This window comes from Bos indicus x Bos taurus, chromosome 28 (assembly GCF_003369695.1).
Source record: "Bos indicus x Bos taurus breed Angus x Brahman F1 hybrid chromosome 28, Bos_hybrid_MaternalHap_v2.0, whole genome shotgun sequence".
In the NCBI taxonomy this organism is placed as follows: domain Eukaryota; kingdom Metazoa; phylum Chordata; class Mammalia; order Artiodactyla; family Bovidae; genus Bos; species Bos indicus x Bos taurus.
In genome coordinates, this window is record NC_040103.1 from 10,453,741 (window position 1) to 10,473,395 (window position 19,655).

At 35.9% G+C, this 19,655-nt stretch overlaps 1 protein-coding gene across 1 annotated transcript in view; it reads left to right on the forward strand.

The window, feature by feature from the left end:
• RYR2 (ryanodine receptor 2) overlaps nucleotides 1-19,655 on the forward strand; it is an 830,352-nt gene that overhangs the window by 733,892 nt on the left and 76,805 nt on the right. Inside the window, exons 82-86 of the mRNA XM_027531123.1 lie at nucleotides 2,025-2,124; nucleotides 3,359-3,438; nucleotides 8,337-8,413; nucleotides 9,283-9,356; nucleotides 19,458-19,538. Coding sequence (XP_027386924.1) covers nucleotides 2,025-2,124; nucleotides 3,359-3,438; nucleotides 8,337-8,413; nucleotides 9,283-9,356; nucleotides 19,458-19,538 — 412 coding nt within the window. The remainder of the gene's footprint in view (nucleotides 1-2,024; nucleotides 2,125-3,358; nucleotides 3,439-8,336; nucleotides 8,414-9,282; nucleotides 9,357-19,457; nucleotides 19,539-19,655) is intronic.

The following is a 19,655-nucleotide window of genomic DNA, read 5'->3' on the forward strand; positions in this document are numbered from 1 at the left end:
TCAGGGAGTTAAGTTTGTAAAGAAGGCAATTTGATACCTTGTCTTTCTTGGTGCTTGTAGGGTCTACCCATCATGAGTGATTTCAGTTACTAAAGAGGATGTTGTGACTTTAGAATCTATTGTGCAAGTGGCCCTGGCAGATCTTTGGGTTGGTCTACCTACTTTTGGAGCACCAATGGCCATTGTTTTTTGTTATTGTTTTCCTCAAGAATATACAGCATGCTGGCATCTTCCATCTTCTTTGGATGTCTTGATGACTATCTTTGTATGTTCTACTGAGTCAATAGACGAATCACTCTTTCTAGCTCCCTTGCTTCTTTAGTTGATAAAAATTATAGTGCAGTTCCTTAAGCCAATAATTTCTTATCACTGTTTTCCGGGCAAAGCCTTTCACAAAGGGAAAACTGGGAAGTAAAAGTTCCATAAATAGCTCTGGCAATGGGAGGAAAGTCAAAGATTGTTGGGTCTAAAAGGAAGAATCAAATGTTGCTCACTAATTTTATAAAACACCTGAAGAGCAGACAAAAGGGTCTTCTTTCAGTTTTTCTCAAACTGTGTTGTAATTACAGTATGATTTTGTGTGTCTGTGTGGTTTTGTTTTCGTTTTGTTTTTGACTTCACAGGAAGAGGTTTAAACATGAAGGCAAACCTTTTAGATGTTAGCATGGCTACATATAAAGCAAAGCTGCCTTTTTTTTTCTTTTCTCTGCTTCCATTTAGGCCTATCACATAATTTAAGAAAAAATAAAATTAATCACAGGAGCTCTTATATAGTGTGAAAAAAACCCTGATCAATTTTGTTTTCGCAGCACGATATTATCAAAGATTTAAGAGACAAATTTGCCAGCCTCGGCGAGAACTCTCTGGTAACAGCATAAATGTCTGTGTTGGTTGCTTTTGATTTAAAGGTTTCTTTTTTCATTTGTTTGAGCCCATTTCTTCCCCCCCTCCTTTTAGTTTACTTTCTTTTTCATATTCTGTAACTAGCAAGCCTTCATTTTTTAAACCTCTTCCATCTTCCAGTGTCTATTTTCCGTACTTTGGATGGAAAGTTTACGGCAGCAAAGCTGTCACTCTGGCTACTTCTGCTGCAGCTCTTCCTGCTCTTAGGTCATATATGTTTTGGCCGTTGTGTTTATGGACATGATACTAATTGACTGTTTCATGTCCCATTGACTAAGCTTCTCTACCACGCCATTTGATGGACGCGCTGTCATAGGGCTCTATGCAACTTTCATTCTGCAACTTATACTGCTTGGTTCCGTCTCAATTCTCCAGCGAACTGAATAGCTCAAGTGAATGATCCTACCAGTCTTGAACTTGCTGTGCCTTTATATTTTATTTTGATTTCCTTCTGTATATTTTCAGTGGTAGTTTAAGTAGAAAAGAACAATCTCCAGCCATTGCTCTAGCAGTACCATGCAGTATCGTTTGTTACCACCTGAGAATACAAAATATAAAGGCACATTGCTTCTTTTATTCTTTGGGGGGAACTGGGGAGATCTGTTATCATAAGTTCACTACTTAGTTGAAGCCTACCTTTTTATCCATATCAGCTTTCAATTTTGCTTAAACTCCAACACGTCCTCAGTTGATGTTTTTCTGTCACTCAGTGATAACTTGCAACACAAGCCATTTGCTGAGCAGTATCAAGTTATGGCCATGACTTGGGAGATGATTAAAAACATGACAAACTGATGCACAAATGTATCATTCAGAAAGTGCAAGTTTCAATGATGAAGTATAGTACTTCAAAAGTATCATACAGGCTTTGGACTAATCCAGTCATTAAAATTAAGAAAATTCATCCTGATAAACAAGTACCAAAAGTCTATCACAAGAAATATAAAGGGAAAAATCAAGAGCTGACTATGTTAACATCTGTTGAATAACATTGTTGGTGTTGAAATGGTCCATAATGTTGTCATAGAGCCCATACATGAAGAGATGATGAAAATATGGTTTATAGAAAGCTACTCTGCTTAATGATAGTCGCAACATAAATGGTTGGGATTTGTGTTCAGGAAAAAGAAATGGAAAAGCAAAAGCTTCTATACCAACAAGCCAGGCTCCATGACCGCGGTGCTGCTGAGATGGTGCTGCAGACCATCAGTGCCAGCAAAGGTGAGGCTCATCACCCTACCTTGGAAGGGTTGATTCTTCAGATTTTCCTGGGAGCACCCTTATTTGTATTATACTGATATATTTAATCCCTGAATTTCATGTTTATGATGAAGTCAGGTGAATTCATAAAGGCCAACTCTCTTTTGCCCAATCCAATGTTAATTATTTTCAATCAGAGTCTTACTGAAAGATCTATTTTGTTTCTGTTCATTAAGTTTTGGAAATTATATTGGGACACAATGCTAACAAACTGATCAGGTAAATCAGGGGTGGGCAAACACTTTCTGTGAGAGGCCAGGTAGTAAATATTTTTAGTTTTTCAAGCCATTGGGGTCTCAGGGGCAACTCTTCAACTCTGCCATAGTGTCTGCCATCTAGAGATATTGTGTGGCCTTGTTTCAATAAAACTTTATTTACAAAAATAGGTGCCAAGCTGGATGTGGCCCTCAGGACCCTTGATATAAATGTTTAGATTTTTAACGTGAGTCATTTTTAGCAGTTGAAGTGCTATTGCATTTTTCAATAGCCAGCCAATTCAAGCTGCTTTTTCTTACATTAGTAACATCCTCTTTATGAAAACTTTTTATTCTAATTTGAATGGAATAGAAAAGTAATAGTGGATATAAAACACTCCTCTCCAAATATAAGGATTGTTTCATTTCTAAGATAAGTGGAGGTGAATTACATTAAAAATAAAACATAATATGCTAAATTATAGACAACAAGTTGGATTTTAAATTTTGTTAATTATTACTTGAATAACAAAATTATGACTAGTCAGCTTAATAAAGCATTACTACAAACGCATGAAGATAAAAGTGATGAAATGAAAATCATAAAAGTTGTTCAAACATACTTGAGGGAGGAAGGAGAAAATTTTAAGTGGCTTATGTTCATTTCAATATTATTTTATTACTCATGATTAGTTTTACATTTTAATAATTTTAAGTATCAGTATTTCAAAATCATTTGTTTCTGCCTGTTCTTTTTTTCTGCTTTCTCATGTAATTTCAACTCATGGACATATTACACAGAATTTAGTAAAAACATTGATGGCAAAATATGCATTATGACTCTTAATTTTTTTTTGGTATATACATCAGTCTGTCCTCCTCCACCATGACACACATTTGTAGGAAGCTGATAAGGACTTTAAAAGTGCACATTTTGAGATATAATTGGTTAATGTAGCAAGTGAAGAGATACAAGGAACACTATATTTTGTGTTTTTAAGGTGAAACTGGACCCATGGTGGCTGCTACTTTGAAACTTGGAATTGCTATCTTAAATGGAGGGAACTCTACAGTACAGCAGGTATGTCATTAAGCCTTTCACATAATGTGCTTTTCAAATAGATGGACCATATAGTCATCCTGTTGAACAATCATCGTAAAAGAACAATTAGTTGTACTTTTTTTTTTTCACTTTCTATGTAAAATATGTCTTTATTTTATGGTCTTGTCCTAGTATCCAGATATCTTCTAGTTAGCACAATAAACACAGCTTCTAGGTACGACAATAGATAATGTTTCTCTTTAGAAGTCTGAAGTCATGTCATGTGGTGTCGTCATTTGCAATGCTGCATTTCATGTGACTAAGTCAGCATAAAGCAGCTGTTGTGTTTTAATAGTGAAATATGAATTTCCTTCCCTAGGCAGCCTAGTTTAGGAACATGTTTTATAGTGTTATACCTCCTATGAATTGACTCTTGAGATTTTGTTAATAGTTAGTATGAAGCTGGCTCATGGGTTAACATGTAAATAGGATGCACTGTTCAGAATTATTTCTAGTTAGAAATCTTTCTATTCTCCTAAAATAAGAAAATCACTTCCCAACCAAGTTTTTATATTCAGTTTGAAAGTTAGACGTTATCAGGACTGGGGATTTGATAATGCAGTGTCTCTATACAACTGAATGCAAAGATCTGTAAGTTTGTTAGAATAAGAGTATCTGAGTGACTTAACTATAAATAATAAACGCTAGAGAGTGTGTGGAGAGAAAGGAACCCTCCTACACTGTTGGTGGGAATGTACAGCCACTATGAAAAGTATGTACAGTATGGAGGTTCTTCAGAGAACTAAAAATAGGATTAAGATATAATCCTGCAATCCTACTCCTGGACATATATTCAGAAAAACCTATAATTGAAAAAGAAACATGTATTACTACGTTCATAGCAGCACAATTTACAATAGCTAAAACATGGAAACAACTTAAATGCCCATTGACATATGAATGGATAAATAAGAAGTGGTACATATACACAATGGAATAATACTCAGCCATTAAAAAGAATGAAATAATGCCATGACACTCACATCAGCATGGATACAACTAGAGGTTTTCATAAGAAGTGAAGTATCTCAGAAAGAGAAAGACAAACACCATATTTCACTTATATATGAAATCTAAAATATTCCACAATTGAACCTATCTACAAAATGAAAACAGACTCACAGATGTAGAGACTTGTGGTTACCAAGGGGGAGGAGAGTAGGGGAGGGAATAGAAATTGGGATTAGAAGATGCAAACTATCATATACAGAGTGGATAACCAACAACATCCTACTGTATAGCACAGGAAACTGTATTCACTGTCCTGCAATAAACCATATGGAAAAGAATATAAAACAAAGGTATGTGTATGTATAACTGAGTCTCTTTGCTATTTAGCAAAAATTAATACAATACTGTAAATCAAGTTTACTTCACTAAAATATATATATATTTGAGCGACTTAGGGAGAAAAAAAAAACAGGAACAGACTAATAAGCATGTATTTCATGACTCTGGGGCCACATCTGACAGTGTAGCTCTGAGCACAGAAAAAATTCTTATGCTCATTGAAAAACAGTAAAATATAATATAAACTTCAGATTGTGTTATTCTAAAACTCTTATTTTTATATCTTGGCTTGTATATGAGAAAGAACAGTTGATGAACAGGGAACTAAGAACTATTCTTTCTTGGCTAAGTAATAGTGAGGCAGGTAAAGGACTTCTCTCATTGAAGGACAGGAAGGCTAGTGAGAACCTTAGAATGTTTGACTTCAAGTTGTTGCGAACCTCAGAATCACTAAGGTGGGAATCGCTACAGTGGGACAAAGCCATGAATATGCTCCGAGAAGACCTTTGAGTCTAAGAAAAGAAAAACAGAAAATGTTGACGGCCTCTTTTGGATTGGCTGAGTTTTGAACTAGGTGAAGTGTTGAGTTGGCCAAAAAGTTCATTTGGGATTTTCTGTAATATCTTATAAGAAAATATGAACAATATTTTTGGCCAAACTAGTAGTAGAAGAACTGCAAAATTCATTTTTACCTTGTTCTCAAATTGTGTGCTTTTTTTACTGTAAATATAATCATTACATGTTATAATTGGATTGAAATCCCTGGCCTCTTCTTGGTGTAATGTTTGTAAGTACATGAAGTAAAATTACACAGGTTGACAAAAGAAATAAAGTATATTGAAATGTGGTTATCATAATGTTATATAAGGTTGTTTATTTCGTTATGAATTCATTAAGTAAAAGATCTAGTGCTTAGTCTAATAATTATTGAGAAGAAAAGATTAAATACTTTTAAGTAGCTATAACAACTGTAATGTGATAGGAAAATATCCAAAATCCTTATTGGTAACAAAATCATAGCCATTATTAATCCTACTTGTGTTTGTTGCTTAGATTACTTGTTGAAAGGAATGCTAAATTTCAGTTGCTGCTGCTGCTGCTAAGTCGCCTCAGTCGTGTCCGACTCTGTGCGACCCCATAGAGGGCAGCCCACTAGGCTTCTCTGTCCCTGGGATTCTCCAGGCAAGAACACTGGAGTGGGTTGCCATTTCCTTCTCCAATGCATGAAAGTGAAAAGTGAAAGTGAAGTTGCTCAGTTGTGCCCGACTCTTAGCGACCCCATGGACTGGAGCCTACCAGGCTCCTCCATCCATGGGATTTTCCAGGCAAGAGTACTGGAGTGGGTGCCATTGCCTTCTCCAAAATTTCAGTTAGAATTTAATAAAAATAAAAGTGAATTTTTTTCCTATCCAATTTACAGATTTTCTTTTTTGATTTCCACAGTAAAAGACTATATGACTTCTTTAAAATGTAAGGAAAAATAAAGAAAACTTACCTAATCTCTCCACAATACTGATCAAGAAATAGGTTCCCTTAGCTTATGTATTACTTCAAAAGATCTTAATTTTATATATATATATATATTTATAAATATATATATATATATATATATATATATCTCTCCAGAATCCTTGGAGTCAAAAGGAACCTTGGGAGATCATGTAATAAATATACTCACTGTATGTATATATCTTTTCATCTTCTCTCTAAACCTTCAAATATACCTTCCTTTGCCATATAAATCATGTTTATTTTGTTTTAAAAGACCAATGATTAATAACTGCTTCATGTTTATTATACCAGTAAGTTATCACACACACACATACACCCCAAAACGGCTATGTTTTTATGTGTTTGTGTTTGTATGTATCTATGCATGTGTGGAGAAGGCAGTGGCACCCCACTCCAGTACTCTTGCCTGGAAAATCTCATGGATGGAGGACCTGGCAGGCTGCAGTCCATGGGGTCGCTGAGGGTCGGACACGACTGAGCGACTTCACTTTCCCTTTTCACTTTCATGCATTGGAGAAGGAAATGGCAACCCTCTCCAGTGTTCTTGCCTGGAGAATCCCAGAGACAGGGGAGCCTGGAGAGCTGCCGTCTATGGGGTCGAACAGAGTCGGACACGACTGAAGTGACTTAGCACGCATGTGTAGGTGTATCCATGTGTGTGCAAACACACACACACTGCACTTTGTGGATGTGTATGCAGCCTTCACATATTTAGTTTTATATTACCTTTAACTCTAATTTCTGGAAAAAGATCACTTACCACCATTTTGACTGCTTAGCTGAGCCCTGTCTAAATAGCACTGGTAGTAGGAATTGTTACCTGCTATTTTCAGACACGACTGAGTGACTGAACTGAAGTGATTTAAGATTCAGAGAAGATCAGTGTCTTTATCTCCTTAGTGTTTCTCTTATCATCTTGAATGTACTTATTTGAAACCTACAGCATATCCTATTCACATTCGAAGTAGCTGTTTCCCTATGGCATGTAACAATATACTCACAGCAATGCACTGTGTTAGTATTTTTTACATTTATGTTTAACCAATATGTTGACTACAGAATCTGGACATCATTCTGAGAACAGAGAAAAATTAATAGTCAAATGATTCCCACCATTCCTTGAGTTTAGAGACCATGGTAATGGAAACTGAATTTCTGTCTTAGCAGCGTATGGTAGTCAGAGCTCTTGCTAAGTCACTTCAGGTGTGTCCGACTCTGAGCGACCCCATAGATAGCAGCCCACTAGGCTCCCCTATCCCTGGGATTCTCCAGGCAAGAACACTGGAGTGGGTTGCCATTTCCTTCTCCAATGCGTGAAAGTGAAAAGGGAAAGTGAAGTCGCTCAGTTGTGTCCGACCTCAGTGACCCCATGGACTGCAGCCTACCAAGCTCCTCCATGCATGGGATTTTCCAGGCAAGAGTACTGGAGTGGGGTGCCATTGCCTTCTCCCAGAGCTCTTGGATGACTGCTTTTTAAGGAGCTCACTTTTTTTTTTATTATTATTAATCTGTTTATTTTAATTGGAGGCTAATTACTTTACAATATTGTGGTGATTTTTGCCACACATCAATGTGAATCAGCCATGGGTATACATGTGTCCCACCATCCTGAATCCCCCTCCCACCTCCCTCCCCACCCCATCCCTCTGGTGTGTCCCAGAGCACCAGATTTGAGTGCCCTGTGTCATGCATCAAACTTGCATTGGAGCTCACTTTTGTAGTGAAATCTGTGAATAGCATTCAGGTGGGCCTTGTTCCCAGTAAACTTGAACTAAGTATCTGAATCTGCAAATACTTACAGAGTGACTTGAAGAGAACTAAGAGTTCTATTTTCCCCGATATTTATGCTGCTCCTGGTGTTTTGTAAGGCAAAGCCATGGGTATGTCCTGCTGCACATGCGCAGAAATGTGCAAGCCTCTTGATGTGACACGCGTGTCACTATTTCATGGTCATGTTTGTGTGCACTGATATTTTTAATCTTTATTTTAGCATAGAAAGAATGTTTTGTTGTTTCTTATTTAACAAAAAATAAGATTTGTGTTCAGTGACCATGTGGTTTATCTGTTTACTGCAGAAAATGCTTGACTACCTCAAGGAGAAAAAGGACGTGGGCTTCTTTCAGAGCCTGGCTGGCCTGATGCAGTCATGCAGGTAAGCACCTGCTTTCCTGGCTTTAGTTCCACTCAGTGGTTGTATCTTTAAAAGTACTTGTTTTACATTACTGACAGTACTTATAGACAGAAAATTTTTTTATTGAAACAATTTTTTAATTTAATTTTTATTGGAGTATATAGTTGTTTTAGAATGTTGTGTTCACAGAAGATTTTTTAGTGGTTAAATACACTTTCAAGTGGGGCAAGTGTCTTATATTCTATCTTGCTGTTAAGTGTCTTATATTCTATCTTGCTATTAAATGCTTAATAATAACAGCATTATTAACTTGTTCCATGTTAATAATGTCTTAAAATAGTCTTCCTTGTACTTAAATAAGGACCTTGGAGAATTAATGTATATTCTCCATATTTGAGAATGAATACTATATGATTTTTGAAAACCATAAAATTCCATTTCATTTTTTCTGTGAACTTTGAGATCACCTCTTATCTTCCCTACAGTGATCCTTAAGCAAATAATTTATGATCATTTTGTAGTTTTTAGAGTATTTAAAATCATTCAGATAGCATTTGACTAAAGAACCTGACACATACTTAATGTGATAAGCTATTCCAACTGGAAAAACATGATTATTATAATTATATTTCAGTATGCCTACTGACTTTGTAATGTTCTCCCAAGTTGAAACCCATTTATGCTATATATTTGACTTTCACATGGATCATTTCAGTGTGGTCCCTGGAAAGGTAGTCTGCTACGAAAAAACACTATTGGTAGACATTGAGTCAGGGTATGTTTTCAATGCATAATAACATTCGGTTCACACTTCATGATATACATTTGCCCTTCTGAAGAAAGGAAAGGTTCTGTTAGTCCTCTAAATGTTTTTCTCCCTGTTATTGCAGTGTCCTCGACCTAAATGCATTTGAGCGACAAAACAAAGCTGAAGGACTTGGGATGGTGACTGAGGAAGGATCAGGTACTGCTCACTTAAATTAAAAAGATACCTGTCCCCACTTCTTCCCTGAAATTACCTTTCCAGTACAGAGAGATGTGAGGTTATCTAAATGGACACCATGCTTACATGACTCATTTAAAAGTTCATAGTTAGACACCCACGTAGGTCACATCCAAGACCCCAAACCTAACCTTCCATGTTGGTAATTGACTCCTTTTTATTCCAGACCCACTGTCTGTGACCTTTCCCCTAGCTGGGTAGTAAATAAAGAACCCTTATCAGAGAATTATATCTAAAATTAAAAAGTGCATGGATGAGCCAAATTAGAAAATGTTTGACTTCCTTTGGCCATTTTAGCAAACTGTCAGGTTTCTAGATTCTATCTCCTTAGGATAGTAATGCTTTCAGAGCCTTCAGGCCATCAGTATTCTTACTACTCTTCCCTTTTAGCTCAGTTATCCTTCTATTTGATAAATCCGTATGTCTTTGCAAGTACAAATTGTTTAAGAAAATAAAGAGTAATTTTTGTGTTTAAATAACTTTGATCATTTAATGTACATGTGCATAAAAATAACCCACATAATAGAGTTTTTCTCTCTTTAAATAGATGTATAAACTAGAAAATTTAGCACACTGTGCATTTAAAGCAGAAATAATTGTTGCTTCACATTCATTTTGGTATCTATTAAGAAAAAAGTATCATCTCTATTTTTGGTTTTGATTTGTTTTTATTCTTTTGTGTTTGATTTTTAAGTTATTTTAGTTTGAGTAAGGCCCTGTGTGTTTATCTGTTTTTGTTTGTCTGGTTTGGAGTTGTCATCTTATCAATGTATTATTAGTTTTAGAACATTGGGTCTTCTAAAAAACTACGCTTATTGCAAAAAAATAAATTTTCTCCCCTCTGCCATTGGTAGTCTGCTTGCCTTTCTGAAATAGTTTAGAATTAACAAATCTTTCTAATTATCTCTGTATAATTTTGTTCTCACAACAGGAAAAATAATTTAGTCACATTTTTCCTCCTGTATTTTAAAGATGATCATTTATCCATATTCTAATGCTGCTGCTTCTATACCACCTGTGTAATTTTCTTTTCTGCTTGGCATTTGGATGTAGAAGTTCAGACATCAAGTTAATACTTGATTATTATTGGTTATTTAACTGGGTTAGCTACCTTCAAGAAAAATCACTAGCAGAATTCTGAACTTACTTAGATATTCTGAAAAGGAACATCAAGCTAAATATCTTCATTACTAACATTTGTGTCACCTGTTACAACTCCTGGCCCAGTGGACCTGTCTGGAGAATTCAGAGCCACTACAAAGCCCACATCCCATTAACTGCATTGCCTTTAAGGTTTCACAGAAGTCCTAGGGTTTTTCCAGCTGTAAAGTGCCTAAAAATGAGTCAGTTCTCTATCTAAAGTCTGACTTCCCTGTTTTGGAATTAGAAATCAATTTTATTTTCCCCTGAAGTTTTTACCTAATGGACCAGAGGCTCTGAACATAATTCCATTCATCGTTCTGTGTCACTCTTTACATCAGCTCCCACAGAGAAATAGTGACCACACAGGTTTATTTTCCTGGCCTCCTAGACTTTTATCAACCAGATATGGATTGGAATAACACTTGTGAGTCCCAATTCAGAAATAACTTGATAAGAGCAGCCATCTTGATATAAGAATTAATCCTGTCTCTCAATATGAGATTGGTTTGGTTAGTTTATTCTTTTTAAAGATGCACACAAAAGTTATTGCCCAAATTGATTAACACGTTTATATTTTATTTCCTTACAAACAGCAAAACAAAAACAATGTCTCAACTTCTTTTCTTTTTCCCCATTTCCTTTCCTTTCAACAACTGTCCATGTATATTCTCCCTTCCTCAGTCATCACTCATGAGCGTGGTAATTATTAAAAATGAACTGCCTTTTCTTTATTTGCTCCTTTATTTATTGTTAGCTTGATGTACAGTCTTGATAGTGACAGTTTTTGTGCATTTTTCCTTTTCTAGACCATTTTAGCAAGTAGATGATTTACTTTTCATCATTATGCATCCTTTTACTTTTAAAACTTATGTATCAAGCTTTCCTTTTTTTTCTTTTCTTCCTATGAGGATGTGTAGTTATTAACATAGTAGACATGAAGGGGCAACAAGCATTTAAACGATGGTCTTGGATTTGTTTGGTTCTGTTCTTTCATTTAAAAGAAGTCCTGGTGGACCCAGTGTTTGCAGCTATTGTGTAAATGAGTGAATGTGTGCAGTAGTTTCCCTGTGGCGTTTCTGTTTTGGACATACTGTGGCTTTATGGCTGCACCAAATGGTGCATGGGAAAGTCAGTGCTGACCCAGGGTGGGTGGTGGATGGTAGAGTCTCCTTTTAGCCCTTGGACTCAGCCAGTTCACTTCCAAGTATTAAGAGATTTACAGAGTTTTTCTCTATGCCTTTGAAAATATCATATATTAAAAACCTAACATGAAATGAACTTTCATTCTTGAGATCAAATTTAAAGAACACTAGTAACAGTAGCAAGTATTTACTCTTCAGGCTAGCATAATAACAAAGATGACATTAATATTGCAATGTAGTCTTTAAAAGGCATGACATATGATGGTGATAAAGAAGGGATGAAATTTTCTTAAACAGTATTTTGTGTGTCAACACGGCTTCAGAGATTAAGCTGTGCTTTCTCAATACACACTGCTGCCTGCATCAAGAGACCTCTTAGGAGACTGTGCAATGACAACTCATTGGCTCTAATGATTACTATACTATTTCCCAGATTGAGAACACCTATACTGACTCTATCTTTGGCATATTTTTAAAATTTTTGTTACGTGGCCATTCTTTTAAGATTCTGCAACTGTTAAGAAAAGTATGTACCCTTTATAGGAGAAAGAACCTAGGTCATCCCTCTTGGGAAATATAGAAAAGACTGAAAAATCTGAATCCGTTAGTGATCTCATTGGCTTCAGAGCTTGAGGCTTACGCAGTATAAGCTCAGGACTGAGAAAATAATCCTAACCAATTGCCTTTTTTAAGATAAATCTGTTCCTGATGATGAAATGACCATAAATTATATCACTATGGAAAATATGGAACTTAAATACATGAACTTTTTCATACCCATGACTTTCCCATGGTGTTTTCCCTGTTTTATACTATAGAGTGAGGCAAAGTGAGATTCTATGGCTTGTCCAGGGTCACACAGCAATGTGGCAGGATCAAGGCTAAAATGCAGGCATTCTTTTTCTCTTTAATTTGCCAATTCCACAAGCCAATTCCCTTTCCTTCCAGTCTCTAGTAGTCCTTGAGGGACTTATTTTGTGTCCAGCACATTGGCTTAGGTTAGAATTATTGGCCCCCTAATGTCTCCCTTCAAAGGCACCCATCTATTGCCAATTTTTGAATCCACTGTTAACGTTTTAATACCACTTTTAAGCTTTTTATGATTACACATGATATTTCCCATCTGGATTGAGATAACATTAGGAAATATATGCTCCTTTGAGGTTTGTATACAGCTGTCCCTCAGTATCCATGAGGGATTGGTTCCAGGACCCTCTTCCTGTCCACAGATGCTCAGGTCCCTTATATAAAATGGCATAGCATGGTCATAGCCCTGTATCCACAATTACAGAAGGACAGCTGTGTAAGGCTATCGGACTAATTGTTGACACTCCTTTTTCTATACTGTCATTGTCATGTAAGTTTGCCATGTATCCTTATCCCACCTTATTAAATTTCCCTCATTTGTCTTGGGTTGGCAAAAAGTCCTACCTGGTTTTTCCATAACATCTTACAGAAAAACCTGAAGGAAATTTTTGGCCCACTCAATACAAGAGTATGGACTTCCCCCTTGTTAAAAAAAAAAGAAAATTCTTCAGATGTGTTTAGATTTTGTGATGTGCTCAGTGTTGTCTTCTCTGTATATTTTTTAGTCCTATGTGTTTTATTTTACTATATGAAATGAAGCTCAAAACCAAAAACTTCTATGAATTTTTGAAATTTCATTCCATCCTTGGATTTTTGATTTGTTTCTCCTCAGTAACATTTATCCTCATTACAAATTCATGATGAGCTTGAAAGTGCAATTTTTCTTCTTTCAAACGTCTTCTTGGAATATAGTCAAAGACACTGCATTATATTTTTAATCATTTTGCAGGGATCCTTGACTTTATAAACAAGTTAAAATTTGCAAGCTGATCTGATTCCTCAGAAATTGTTTGATTTTCTAAAATGTTATATAAAACATTAATACAAGTTAAGCTTCTTCCATTTCCACCTGTATTTGGTAATGTGTTGCACTGAGGTTCTTGCCTATATATTTATAGTGACCTCATGAAGTTTATGTGAAGTTGAGTGAAAAGGTTTCCTTTCAATTAATTAATCAAAAGGATAATTGTAGAAATCTTTAAATATTGACCACCCTGATTTTTTTTAGTGTTTTTAGTGCTTAATTATTTATTGGCTATCTTCCACCCCAGATTGTCCCAAGGGTACTTTCCCACATGGAATCCAGTAGATCCTGGTATCCATCTGGATCCTAACTATATTACTCTCCTATGCCTGTGTAAATATTCTCTTCAAGGAAAGCCTATGGTTCATGGCACTAAATAGATTTTTTTAACATCCTTGTACAGTTTTTAAACTTTGAAGCACTCATTTAAATTTGAGTGGCTATTATGTGCTAGATACTGTCCTAGACATTGGATTTATATAGGAAATCCAGAGTATTGTGTAGAGAGAGAGAGAGAAGTAGCTCAGTCGTGTCCGACTCTTTGCGACCCCATGGACTGTAGCCAACCAGGCTCCTCCATCCATGGGATTTTCTAGGCAAGAGTACTGGAGTGGGTTGCCGTTTACACTTGTAAATAAGCAACTTCAGAGCAATGCCCTCTGTTTAAAAGAAAACTGAGCTGATACTTAGCTGCCAGGGCTGGGGGAAGTATATCATCATAGGTGTAACACAGAGCCTGAAGTAGAAGTTTATCTGGTAGATAAGAAGGCAAAGAAAAGCATCCCAGTGAAAGAGATCCCCATATGCCAAGTTTAAGGTACAAAACATATGGGAGAACGGTAACTAACCTGGTGTGATTGAAAAGAAATGAACTCACTAGAGGATGGAAAGGTAGTTTGTGGGAGACCCTAAAGGACCTTCTTTACCCTGACAGGGAACTTGCACTTTCTTTCTGAGATCTTGGAGAGCCATTATATAAGTAACACTTCTGTGATATTATGTTTTTTGTGTTGATTCACTTGGAATCTAAATTCCCACATTCACTCTTCAAAATGCTTCCAGTAGAATCTACTAACTAAAATTCACAGATTTCTCATTCTCAGTAGTGCTAGAATACCAAATAGACTATATATATATATATATATTTCAGTTAAAAAAAAAGGAAAAAAAATGAAGAGAAAAGGCTATAAGAAAAACAATCTGAAATCATGTTTGAAAGCAAAAGATTTTTTTCTCCACTGCTAGCCTTTAATTCAGAGAAGGCAATGGCACCCCACTCCAGTACTCTTGCCTGGAAAATCCCATGGGCAGAGGAGCCTGGTAGGCTGCAGTCCATGGGGTCACGAAGAGTCGGAGACGACTGAGCAACTTCACTTTCACTTTTCACTTTCATGCATTGGAGAAGGAAATGGCACCCCACTCCAGTGTTCTTGCCTGGAGAATCCCAGGGACGGGGGAGCCTGGTGGGCTGCCGTCTATGGGGTCGCACAGAGTCGGATACAACTAAAGTGACTTAGCAGCAGCCTTTAATTCTATTATTCATATTATCTATTATCTAATTTATTTCATACAGTGATCATTTTTATTATCTAGGAATGCATTTTATACATAGTATTAGGTTGTTACCTTAAATAAATACATTTAATCAAATTATAACTGATTTATTATATTCACAACCCATTGGAATTCTATATTTTAGAAATCTAGGGCTTTTAAAATTACTTCATGCTATTAAAACTTCACATTGATTCCTATTGTGCTTTGCATATTTCAAAGCAATTGTACTTGTTTGAACCAATTTGATTATCATAGCAGCCCTATGAAATATGGAAGTCAGGAGATTTTTAAGTCCCATATCAAAATGATGTAAAAAGAGTCAGAAAGGTGAATTGATTTTTCCAAAGCCACATGTCTAAAATATGGTTTTCCCTGGGTTCTAAAATTGAAAACAAGTTAGGAGTCCACAATTGAAGATAAACAATAAGCAAAATGATTGTTAGTCAAAGATTGATTACTGATGTGAACTTTATGAAGTGGAGGAACGATGGCACCCTGCATTTAGAGAGACCACAGTGTAGAAATTACCTGTTTGTTGCCTGACTGTGACCTTCTTGAGGTTAGGAATTGTGTCCATTAGTCTTTTTTATCCCCAGCATCTCACAAAGTGCCTAGCACACAGGGGACACATAATGAGTGTTTCTTGAAGTTTACTCAATTAAAGTCTTTTGCCTGTTAATAGCTCTACGACAGTAGTCAAGTTACTTATTTCTCAGTTGTTTTCCAAACCACAAAATGGGATCATATCACCTCATTTTAGGATTATTGCAAACATGAAATGAAATGATGAGAAAATATGTCTAGCACAATGCCTAGCACACTATAGTCACTAAATGCTAGCTATAAATCCATTTTCAAGTTTTTTATTCTTGGGGAATTCCCTGGTGACCCAGTAGTTAGGACTCTGTGCTCCCACTACAGGGGGCAGGAGTTCGATCCCTGGTCAGAGAATTAAGATCCCCAAAGCTACAAAACATGACCAAATGAATAAATCATAAATTTTTAATTCTTTACTAGTTGAGTTGTAATATTATTTAAGCAGCCATATTTAGATCATTTAAGCAATGATACTAAAACTACATACATGGAATTAAATACCTAACTTTTCACTATTTAAAAGTATTTTTAGCCTTTATCCTTCAGTTTTTCCATATACAAAGTAAATATTTAAGTTCTCTAAAGATCTGTGATCAGAATTATTTCCTCCATGGCAATGGGGGCTCTGGAGATCCACTTAACAGTAGATTTTAGGGAATTGTTCAATGCAGCCAGTCTCATGTTTCATACTACTCACTTTTTTATCTCCACATTATAGAGATATTGACATAGCAAGACCCTACAACACTGGAGATCTTAGTCTTCTGGAGTCTATTGATGCTTATGCAGTTGTTTATATATTTAGTGATCTTTTTATTTATTTCACTAATTTTAGTAACCGTTATTGATAATTAATTAGTAACAAATCTTTCTGGAGCTAGGTCTGCAAATTTTGAGCTATATCTATGGACAGTCTAAGTAAAAACAACTTTGTTTTAATTGAACTTAAGCAAAACTTTGTGTACTTTTTTTTTAATTAGATAAACCATTTGGGAGTAGAAAAGCTTTTTAAAGTATTTTAATTTTATTGTATCTCTAAAAGAGGAATTACTTTTTATTGGTAGCTTGAATAAATAAGGTCTACCTAATATTATTTTCAGGTGAAAATTTATAGTTTTTATAATATTTGGTCCATTAAAATTCAGGCAACTTTTTGAAAATATAAACATTCTTAACACCTAAGTTCACGTAACTGTATTTATCACATAGGCATGTTGTTCCCATCTTTATTTAGTGTCATTGCCACTGCTCCTAATAATATTAACCTTTCCACAATTGATTAAAAAAAGGGTCAGATAGATTATGTAGAGCCAGTGAGGTATACAGTATACATTTTCCATTCATTTTATAGATGAGAAACCTAAAGCGCAAGGAACAAAATCATCATCACAACAGTATTGAAATAACTTTCCCCTTTGTTAAAGTGTTAGAAATGATAAGCCCTTTATAATTGAAAACAAAACCAAAGGAGTGCCCTTCACAATAGCTACATTTGGCCATCATGCAGCTATTGCAAATAAGACATTTAAAATGTAAGAGCACTTTCAACTACATTTTACTCCATTTCGTTATTTCTTATTAACCTTAGTTTCCATCTTACAATGGAATTTCTTTTGCGCACATCCCAAAGTAGACTGGTGCCCGTGTACCTTCTGCAGACATAAAGCCATCCTCCGTCTTTGTTCCTGCACCACCTACCGGCAGCATGGGCAATGGCAGCATTTTAATCAGATAGGAGTGTATTCATTAAGCAGCAGTACTCTAGTCAATAACCTGTACCGCCTGATGGGAAACGAAGGCTTGACCTGCCCCCTTTCCCCTCCCTTCTCTCTCTTGTTCTGCTGTGTGCAGCGTGTCCACCGTAAGTGAAGTCACTTGTGTGTGTTTCGGTGTACAGTCTAAAAGATACTGTGCATGCCAACAAAAAATAAAATGTTACGTTATAAATTAATGTGCATTGTACAGAGCATTTCTAGGTACACTGGTAGACTACATGTTAATTTATTTCAGTGTTAACTTTTCTGAATACTTTCTACCAGGGGTTACTTATTCCACATTAAAGTTATGAAGATTGATAGTATGTCCTTGGTTTTATTGATTCAATTTTCTGAAAATCGAAAAAACAAAACATTTTAGATGGGTTCAACAAGGAAAAAGTCAATAAGTCTATGTAACTAACTCATAATATTTTAATTTAAATATCATTTTAAAGTATCTTCATGAAATGATACAAAGTGTCATCAGTGAAGAGTTTAGTTTGTTTATTAGTCTAGACTGTTCCTTTTTTCCTATCCTGTCATGAATGTAAACACTGAGAAATGGGCTTATCAGCCATGTATTAAGATTCAAAACAATACACATTTAAACATTTAGATTTGCCATGTCACATTTATAGACATGGTGACCTTAGTTTGGTCACCAAATATCATATCTTGCAGGCTCATAGGGAAACCAGTACAGTGATTTTATGTACTTTTTTTAATGTTTATATTAGTTTTCAAAATGGTTTTGCTTCCTAACCCTCCCATTATATGAAGCCTCTCACTTTGAAAGTCACAGACTGCAGACTGGTAAGTCCATCATCTCTCTATCATTATGATCATTCATAATTTCAGTTCCAGTAAACACATGATCATTGCATAGTTTTCTTTCCTAGCCCAAAGTATTTCCAGTCTGAAAAGTTATTATTATTTTTTTAAATACATGAGTATATTCATTCACTTGCCAAACAACATTTTTATGTTTTTTGTCATTTTGCTTTCTAAACAAATTGAGATTCCAGAGCATACACTCATAATGTTGACAGTGTTTTTTTCATGGACACTCTATGCTTTTAAATTCAACTTTCATTTGTGTGGTGCTGGTTTTTTGTTTGTTTCATTCTCTGTGTTTTTGCTTTCAGAGTAACTTGTGATCAAGGTACATTTAAATTGAAATAGAGGTGAAATATCTGAACCCTTTCCTAAGGCTTCATGCTGGCCACCCCCCACACGTATAGTTAGTGTTGAATGATGCAGAACACCTCCAATGGCTCTGAGATGTCCTCCTTTGCACATTGCTTTGTTAGGTTTAGCTCTCTTAGCAGGAGTCAGCAAAGTCTTTGTTTTGGTTTGATATTTGGAGTTAGGTCTGCTTGCCAGTTCTTCCTCTTCTGGTGGAATGCTACAACCAATGAGCGCTCTATTTGGACAAGCTCATGAGAGAATTCATTGAAATGAGTTAAGAACCATTTTCTGGTCATTTAGAATTTTCACAGAAATCCTTTAATTAATATGTGAATACCAGAAACTTTTAGCCCTGTTTTATATATATACCGAACACCTTTGTATTGAAACATTTGGTTAGACTCTAGGAACAAAGCAGATTTAACTTTCACATTTGTAAGAGAGGCAGAGATCCTACACAAAGAGAAAGATAGAAAGGGGGGAAAAGTTCAAATCTCTAAACCTCTTCAGGTTGTTTCTAAAATGTTGCCAAACCCATGCTGCTACTTTTAACAGAGAGAGATCTGAGTTTTTAAGAGTCAAATGTTCTTTTCTTACCAAGAAAAAGTGCATCTATCTGTCAAGCGCATGATCTTAAGAGCTTCAGATAGAAAAGTGGCTATGATTTGTGACTGTTTTTGGTTCAGACGATGCTAGATGAACATGCAAGTTTGATGGAGGTGGGGATACAAAGGGAGGTTGAGGCTAAAGTGGTTGATAACATCGGGTCCCTCTGGACTTCCTGCAGGAGAAAAGGTTCTGCAGGATGACGAATTCACCTGTGACCTCTTCCGCTTCTTGCAACTGCTTTGTGAGGGACACAACTCAGGTTTGTGAGACCCCAGACCGTTCATGGTACCCAGCAATAAGCATTTTGAAGCCAGTAATAACAGGAGCCTCTTAGTTCTAATTATTCTGCTTCTCCTAGGTCGAGAAACGGTTCTTA